Source organism: Mesoplodon mirus (assembly GCF_964341445.2).
Source record: "Mesoplodon mirus genome assembly, chromosome: 17".
In the NCBI taxonomy this organism is placed as follows: Eukaryota; Metazoa; Chordata; class Mammalia; order Artiodactyla; family Ziphiidae; genus Mesoplodon; species Mesoplodon mirus.
Window position 1 is genome coordinate 50737159 of NC_138993.1, and position 9472 is coordinate 50746630.

At 44.9% G+C, this 9472-nt stretch overlaps 1 protein-coding gene across 1 annotated transcript; it reads left to right on the top strand.

Annotated features, from left to right (window-relative positions):
- Positions 1–4609: 4609 nt before the first annotated feature.
- Positions 4610–9020, top strand: ACOD1 (aconitate decarboxylase 1; the record flags this gene model as incomplete). Its single annotated transcript, XM_082602161.1, has 4 exons — positions 4610–4687; positions 5462–5551; positions 6961–7166; positions 8075–9020. The coding sequence occupies 4 exons, from the start codon at positions 4610–4612 to the stop codon at positions 9018–9020; spliced, it is 1320 nt and encodes a 439-aa protein (XP_082458287.1).
- Positions 9021–9472: the final 452 nt, after the last annotated feature.

Below are 9472 nucleotides of genomic sequence, written 5' to 3' on the forward strand. Positions count from 1 at the left end.
ATTTGATTTTTTCCAATTTTTAATATTGTAAGTCTATGAATTTTATTTTATTTCATTTGCTAATTTTTTCCCATAAAGCCATGTCTATTTCCTTAGGATAAATGTTTAGAAGTAGAATACCTAGATAAAAGAGTGTGAATATTTTTCTGATTTTGACATATGGCATCTAGGCACAAGATGCAAGCCTAGCTTTTTGTTTTTCTTTTTAAATTTATTTTATTTACTTTATTTTTGGCTGTGTTGGGTCTTTGTTGCTGCACGCCAGCTTTCTCTAGCTGCGGTGAGCGGGGGCTACTCTTTGTTGTGGTGTGCAGGCTTCTCATGGTGGTGGCTTCTCTTGTTGTGGAGCACAGGCTCTAGGTGCACAGGCTTCAGTAGTTGTGGCTCGCGGGTTCTAGAGCACAGGCTCAGTAGTTGTGGCGCACGAGCTTAGTTGCTCCGCGGCATGTGGGATCTTCCTGGACCAGGGCTTGAACCTATGTCCCCTGCATTTGCAGGCAGATTCTGAACCACTGTGCCACCAGGGAAGCCCACAAGACGCAAGCCTAGTTTTGCCCTCAATGTACTTTTCTGATATCTGTGAGGAATCATATGATCATTGCTCCTGTACTTCTTAGGTTTATTTATTTAGTTTACTGGTAAGTTAAACAACTCATGGCAGAGGAAGTTGAAGTAAGTTTAGCTGGGAGGTGTTGAAATGGTGGAAACTTTCACGTTAGAACAAAGTGAAAGAGAGTGAGTTTGAGAGAAGAGAGGAGTATAAAGACAGTCAACAACCAAATTTCTCCCCACTTCACTCCTGAGACAGACCTCCTCTTTAGAACAACATGATGCTCAAGGTATTGTTTCCTTTTATGTGGCTTATTTAAACTGATTTTTCTAGCTTTCCTTTCCTTCTCGATTTCCTCAGTTGCCCTCTCCTTTTAAGAGCTACCTGCTTCTACTTTAAAAATGTGATTTTAATATTTCTCATAGCCTCTGGGTGGTCTATTTAACTGTATTTTGCTTTTTATCAATGTTTTATCAAGAATAGACATAATTCTCTGGTATAAAATCAGGAAGAAAACAAATCATTATAAGTTCATAGAATTTTAACCTTCTAGTTTGGCATGTATCCATTATGGCATTGCCAGATTGCTTTTCTAATTATCTGTCTACTGTCCTTAGTCCCCTGGAGAAGATAAGCCTTTTGTGGTGGGAGCCATGACATCTTGGTTTGGTATTCTAGAGTGCTTAGCACAGGGCAGACACATAACAAGAACTCCTGAAATAATTATTAAATAACTGCATATTTCACCTTAATTTTTACATTAATCATAGTATTTTACTAAGAACAGATATTAATGACAGGAGAAAATCAAAAAGACCAAAAAGGGGCTTCCCTGGTGGCACAGTGGTTGAGAGTCCGCCTGCCGATGCAGGGGACACGGGTTCGTGCCCCGGTCCGGGAAGATCCCACATGCCGCGGAGCAGCTGGGCCAGTGAGCCATGGCCACGGGGCCTGCGCATCCAGAGCCTGCGCTCCGCAACAGGAGAGGCCACAACAGTGAGAGGCCCGCGTACCACAAAAAAAAAAAAAAAAAGACCAAAAAGATATTTTAGAAATAGATGGGCACAAGGCTAAAGACAGCTGAGCAGCTGCATGTTTATTTCCTAGTGTTCCCTTCCTCAGGGGCCAGAAGGAGGCTGTTTGTTCTTTGGGACATGGGGTGGTGTTCAGGACTTGTCAGGGGGTCCATTGGGGCCCTACTTTCAGAAGTCACTAGCACCGTGGGATTGTGTGGATGGATGCCCCAATCACCTCCCGCGCTCCATGGTGGCGCCCTGCAAATACATTCTCCCCAGGCATAGACGTTGCCCCAGAAGGCACTCCCAGGTCAGATCTAACCCTGAATGGATGAACAATCCATCATTAATTGCCTCCACTGTGGGAATTGTGGGGATGAGAAGAGAGGTCAAAAAGAGGTAGTTTTGCTTATAAGAAAGGATCCAACCAGTGCTTGAATCTCTAAGTTTTAGTTGGTAAATAATCAAGCCAGTTCTTTTCCCTCCTTCCCTTCTCTGTCCCTAAAATGTTTACCCAGATTTCTAGCCACATGAAAGTCCAAGTTATTGTTATTCTCCACCCTAACCTGAAACTTGCATCCCAGACCCCTTTCTCTGTTCCAGCCATCTCCTCACCTGCTTCCTCCCACATCAGCGTCCTCTCATTGTTCTAGCAAAGCTTCAGAGACATAAAAAGCAACCCATTGTTTCGCAAATGGCAAGGTTTCCCTGGCTTGACAGCCTAGGGATTGAAAATATAGGACAAGTCGACAAGTCGGTGGCCAGGTTGAAGGACTTTCAGCTGGGAACTGGTTCTATCTTTGCACCTCTGCTCTTGCACTGAGCTTAGCGTTAGAGAGCCCCAGACACCCCAGATCCTCTATCTAATAAGCCCCCACCCCCATCCTATAGCTCACGTTTTAAAATGAGTTATCCGATGTTCACAGAGACAAAGAAGTTGTATAATGACGCAGTAATCAGAGCAGGGAAGGGAAGAGACCTAACATTTACTAAGTGGTACAAAGTGCTAGGCATAGAGTGAAACATGAAAGGATGTTTTTAACTACGTAACAGACATGCTCTTTATCTGGTTTGTGGGTAGAAACATAAGGTCTTCTCGACTAGGATGACCACATGCACTTCACATTCAACAAGTTCACGATAAGCCCAGCATCGTTGCCCAGAAGTCTGCTCCTCTTCCTGTGTTCCCTCTCACGGCAAATGGCACTGCCGTTTCCCCATCCAGAACCTGCGGCGTCGGTCTCTTACCTGCCCTGTCTACCCCTCCCCATCTATTCTTTACGTGAGTACCTACAGAGATCTTTGCAAAACACAGCTCTGATCACGCCTCTTCCCCTCTTAAGACAGCACTATGGCTCCCTGATGACGTCCCGGTCTTTAGCATAATAAAACTTTCACCATTCGGCCCTGGCCTGCAAATCCATTCTCCCTGTCATCTCTGCCCCTCGTGGGCAGCCCTGTGGCTGGATTTTGCCCAGTTCACGGCACCGCCCCGTACCAACACCCCCAAGCCCCAGCCCACGCTGCTACCTCTGCCTTTAACCTCCATCTTCATTCTCAGCACCTTCGCCTGGCTGACTCCCAGAAGTTTTCATAAGCAGCTCAGGTATCTACTCCTCCAGCAAGACTCCACCAACAGAAAGAGCAGGCAGTGGTTCTCGAGTGTAATTTTAAAGTTTCCAGTAGGCATATTGTAAAAAAGTAAAAAGAAACTGATGGGGCTTCCCTGGTGGTGCAGTGTTTGAGAGACCGCCTGCCGATGTAGGGGACACGGGTTCGTGCCCCAGTCCAGGAAGATCCCACATGCCGCGGAACAGCTGGGCCCGTGAGCCACGGACGCTGAGCCTGCACGTCTGGAGCCTGTGCTCCACAACGGGAGAGGCCACAACAGTGAGAGGCCCGCGTACAAAAAAAAAAGAAGAAACTGATGAAATGAATTTTAATCATATATTTTATTTAACCAATATACCCCAAATATTATCAATTTCAGTATGTAATTAATATTTTAAAATTATTAATGAAATGCTTTATATTCCTTTGTTTCCCTACCAAGTCTTCAAAACCCAGTGTTTATTCTCCTCTGATGACACGTCTCAGTTTGGATTAGTCACATGGAGCGCTCCATCACCAGATGTGGAGAGTAGCTACCAAGTTGGACACAACAGCACTGGAGCTATCTCAGGAGTCACCTAGGAATCACCTAGAGAGCTTAATGGAAACCTAGAACCCTGTACTAAGCTTCCAAATGTTCTGGTTCTGAGGAGGGTCTGATTCTGGAGGTGTGGGATGGAGAACCAGAAATGTGCATTCTCAGCAGGAAATCCAGGTTTCTAATGTATGTGTTCCTCAGGAAATGGGGGCTTAAGAGCTAGATGCATTGATTTTGGAGTTAGTCCTACAGGGGTTTGTGTCCAGACTAAGTAAGTTACAGCTGTGGGACTTGGGGACTTCACCTTTCTGGGTCTTGGTCTCCTCACCTGCAGAAAGAGACTCATGATACATACCTAGAGACCAGTGGGTATTAAGTAGACATTGTATTTAAAACATTCGGCTCAACACCTGGCACGTGTCTACCAGTGACAGCTCCTACCTGTCTGAATGCACCCCACGCCCAGGCGTGCCCACGTGGTAGGCGAGACGTCCCTCCCCTGCTCCCCCTCTGAGCCTCTGCATGCCTCCACCAGAGCCCACCACCCAAGCACACATTATCTGCTTGCTACTCTGTGTCCTCCACTCGACTGAGGACAGAAGCTGGCTATCGCTCATGTCCACATCCCTCTGCCTCACACATGTGTTCAGTACACATCATTTTTTAGGAACTGAACTTAATTTAACCAACTGCGTTTCCTATAGTGGAGTATAAACTCTTTGCGTAAAAGTACCTCCAGTTCTCGTGTAGAAAGGAAGTGTGTGAATACAGAGTGAGTGAAGCACTGTTCTAACACTCTTCCCTTTAAAGTCTGTCACAGAGAGCTTTGCCAAAGTGATCCACGGCTTGAAAGTGGGACACCTGACAGATCGTGTTATCCAGAGGAGCAAGAGGATGATTCTGGACACCCTGGGGGTTGGGTTCCTGGGAACCGGTACAGAAGTGTTCCGCAAAGCCAGGGAATACAGTAAAGTAAGAAGCTCAATGTCTACTTTAGAGCTAAAACCAAGTGTGCACATGTGCCTTTTTGTGAGGTGTACCCAGAAGCGCGCCCAGGGATGTGCGTTTGTGTTCTACTGCCCTACTCTTCATTTTAGAGATAGTGCTTGGTGTATATAGCATTGTTGTATACAGTTTTATGCTTTTCTATGCTTTATTACCTGAGTCTTAATATTCACCCACATCCTTTACTAAGTCACTATCTTAAGACCAGTCTTAATCTCAAGGCTAGCAAAATCTCAAAGTTGATTACTAGTCTGACTGAAAGCACATTTTTACCTGAGAGTCTTAGCAGCCATAGCCCCAGGCCATTTGTTCATGCAAAGACTTCAGGATTCTCTGGAGAAAAGCCTGGGCCAGCACCCTGAGCAGAGAGTAGGTGATTACGTGAGAGATGTAGCATCCACTCTCCAAAGAATATGCTTGGTCTACAGACGATGAGTCCACCTTTCCTAGTATTTATCCTCCAGGAGTAAATAAGATAAATTCAGACTTCATTCCTTGGCGCACTTATGGATCATAGTCTGGGGCTGAGCAACAGCTTCTCCTCTCCCTTCCACAGAAAAAGTTATATATTCTTCTACAAGGAAGAAAGAAATCCAATGACTAGGGCTTCAGTCTAGCACAAAGGGCTCAATAAGAAGTATTAAAGTAATGCCTCCAAGAGTTGAAGAACAACTCTTGTGATGGTGACTTGGCATGTTGGATTCACACTCTGTATCACTGATTGATACTCTTTTGTTTCAGATCTATACTTCCAATGTATCCAGCACTGTTTGGGGCCAGCCAGACTTCAGGCTCCCACCAACATACGCTGCTTTCCTTAACGGTGTGGCTGTAAGGAGATTTCCATGTTTTTGTAACTGTTCAACAATCAGAACAATTTCAGGGCCAGAAAACATCTCAGAAATTGCCCAGTTTCCATATCTTACTGATGAGATCACTGAAGTTCAGAGAGGTGAAGTGGCCTGCCCTCTCTCCTTGTAGTAATTTCAGTTTTCACGTTTTTACAGTGAATTGATGCTTTTCAAACAAATTGTGAGGTAGAGGAAATAAGATGGAAGTATTTAGATAAAAATGCCCCTAAGGTATCTCAACTCTAAACTAAATATCCAGACTCAATTCCTTGTCAGTTCTTTCTGTTGTGGGCAGTATCAGCTTCTATCCAGTAACCAGCCTCTCATTCATTCATTCATTCAACAGATATTTATTGAGAAAGAAACAATGGCCATAAGTTGTCTACATTTTCTGAACCAAAAATCAGCCCTTCTCATCTGACAATTTTTATGCTTTTTCTGTGTGTCAAGGGCAGTCTAAAAGATATAATTTGGACATGAACCTGTTGGGATTTCTGAGATATTTTTATGGTTTATGGGACAGTAGTTCAGAATATTGAAAGTCAAACCTAATGGTGTATCCAGAAGTAAACATCCAGTAAGTAAACAGTGGGAAGGGCACCAGCCACAACTAGTAGACAAAAATCTATTTTTAAATGAACTTCTGGTTATTACTATTTCGTATAAGGAAAAACCAAATGATTTTAAAATATAGCTTAATAGTTAAACTGGGTTCAAGAGATCTTGCAACTTCTCCATAAGTTTGAAATTATTTATAATAAAAGGGTTCAAAAAATATGGCCTGATGTGGAATAAATGACATTAAACTTTTCATGTGACTTGTTTGAAAGGTGGAAGAAGGAGGGAGGGAGGAGCAGCCCCCTAATTCTACAGCTTTGTTTGTAAGGTAGATAAAGATCTTTCCAAGGGCTGTGGCACCTGAGTAAGACCCAAGCTCCCTGTGGTTCACTAGCTGCTCCCCGAGGTCGCACCTGATCTGGACATAAGACAGCCTGCCTAGTGCCAAGTCATGTGATTAAGAATCGCAGCCAGGGCTTCCCTGGTGGCGCAGTGGTTGAGAGTCTGCCTGCCGATGCAGGGGACACGGGTTCGTGACCCGGTCTGGGAAGATCCCACATGCTGCGGAGCGGCTGGGCCCGTGAGCCATGGCCACTGAGCCTGCGCTCCGCAACGGGAGAGGCCACAACAGTGAGAGGCCCGCGTACCGCAAAAAAAAAAAAAAAAAAAAAATCGCAGCCAGTTCATAGGTTTAATTTTCAGAGAATCAGATCTAAAAATCTCACATCAAACAAGGTTATTATTGAACTAAACCCTGACTGGTCCAAAAGTCATTGCATTCAGGGAAATACATTTAGGTTTTGGTTGTTGTTTATGTATCTGTTCACATAGATTCACTCAATGGATTTTGATGACACATGGTACCCTGCCACCCACCCTTCTGGAGCTGTCCTTCCTGTCCTCATGGCTTTATCAGAAGCCCTGCCTCCAAGTTCAAAGTGTTCTGGCCTTGACCTGCTGCTGGCTTTCAATGTTGGTATTGAAGTGCAAGGCCGATTAATGCACTTCTCCAAGGAAGCCAAGGACATACCAAAGAGGTATGGAGAAAATGCGCCCCATCGTGAGGCGGCCACGTTCCCCTTCATCTGTTAGTCGTTATCTCTGTAGATCTTTCTGATACAGAGGTTGGCTCCGTTGGAGATGTTGACGTTAGTGCTGGCAGATAAGTCAACTCAACCAGTCACATATCAAACTGTACATCCATATACAAAGGTGTGACCTCAGAAGTACTAGTGAAAAGTCTCCTCTGGGTTTAGAGAGCCTATCAAGCAACAAGGACCATAGACTAAATTGGAGCCTCTCACCCCAGGATGATGTCATTCTGGCCTCTGTGGGTACTCTATCCCTCATCTCATCTCAAAGCAGAGTCTACTTTGGTATTTGCTAGGGTCCTTCAGACTAATGGGAACATTCAGAATATCCTAAACCCGACTGTTCAATCCATAGATCAAAAATGGTCAAACGCTGACTGTATCATATGGTTCAATCTAATATTTATTTTGCCCCTTGGTCCAGCCTGCTGGGGGAGGAATAAATCGGAATACTGAGTGAACTTTCACGGTTTCTACAAGGCCCTAAATTGTTACAGTTACTTACATAGGCTTTCAGCACTCAACAACTTTTGCCTTTTTGGCAATAATTGCAAAAGTACCATTTATAAATAATTTACTATGTCAGGCACTGTTGTAATCATGCAAATTCGTTCAAAACTCACAAAACCCTATGAAGTAGATACTATTATTATGACCATTTTATATAAGAGAAAACAGATACAGAGAAGCCGAATAACTTTTCCAAAAATCACACAGCTAATAAGAGGAAGAGCTGAGATTTGAAACTAGGCATTAGGGCTGCTCCATTAGCTAAGCTCCTGACCACTGTGCTATACTGCCCCCTGGGGGCTGAAGTTTGTAAGTCTCCAACTCTTGTGTTTTTTGTTTTTCAGATTCCATCCCCCCTCAGTGGTGGGAACTTTGGGTAGTGCTGCTGCAGCATCTAAGTTTTTGGGGCTCAGCATGACAGAGTGCCAAGAGGCCCTGGCTATTGCTGTTTCTCATGCTGGGGCACCCATGGCGAATGCCGCCACTCAGACCAAGCCTCTTCACGTCGGCAATGCTGCCAGGCATGGGCTAGAAGCTGCTTTTCTGGCAATGCTGGGTCTCCAGGGAAACAAACAGGTCTTGGACATGGAGTCAGGGTTTGGGGCCTTCTATGCCAACTATGCCCCCAATATCCTTCCAGACGTAGATTCACACACTTGGCTGCTGGACCAGCAGGATGTGGCCTTCAAGCTTTTCCCTGCCCATTTGGCCACGCACTGGGTGGCAGACGCAGCTGCATCTGTGAGAAAACATCTTGTAAGAGACAGAGCCCTGCTTCCCACTGACCACATGGAGAGAATTGTGCTTAGAATTCCAGATGTCCGGTATGTGAACAGGCCCTTCCCAGACTCGGAGCATGAGGCCCACCACTCCTTCCAGTATGTGGCCTGCGCCATGCTGCTGGACGGTGCCATCACTGTCTCATCATTCCACAAACACCAGGTCAACAGGCCACGGGTAAGAGAGTTGCTTGGTAAGGTAGAGCTGGAGCACCCTCGGAACAACCTACCAAATTTCAACACCCTCTACTGTGAGATAAGTGTTGCCCTCAAGGATGGTTCCCTCTTCACAGAGCGCTCTGATACCTTCTACGGTCACTGGAGGAAGCCTCTGAGCCAGAAAGACCTACAGGAAAAGTTCAGAGCCAATGCCTGCAGGATGTTGTCCTGCCACACTGCAGAAAGGCTTATAGAGATAGTAGAAAACCTAGAAGACCTGGAAGACTGCTCCATGTTAACTGCACTTCTGAAAGAACCCTCTCCACCAGAGATAGTTTCAAAATCTCTCTAGCATTTAACAGTTCCATCATGCAGTCTCTCCTGAGGCTTAACAACATCTAAATGACTTTATATTGGGGAAAATTCAATGCTTTGCTTTACAGAGCAAGGGTCTGTTCTTGGTCTGCCTGGGAATAAATGCAGCATGCTGAAGACAGTCCAGACACAGAACTGGATATACATGGAAGAAGTCTTGTCCTGTAAATTTTGCAATACAGTGCCAGTTACCTATAGCAAGATAATGGTGCAAGAAACACAGAGAAATTTATTTTATAAGCATTCATAAGGCTGAAATTCAGGTCACCTGTGATTTGCTTAATCTTTTCAGAGGAGTTATTTATGAACTTCATGAACCTCAAGGTTTGAGAGGGAGTTGAGCTTCTGCATACAACTTGCTGACAGAAGAAGGGCTCTGGTCTGTTGTGCCACCAATGGACTTCTTACACTATGGGTTATCAGAAGCCC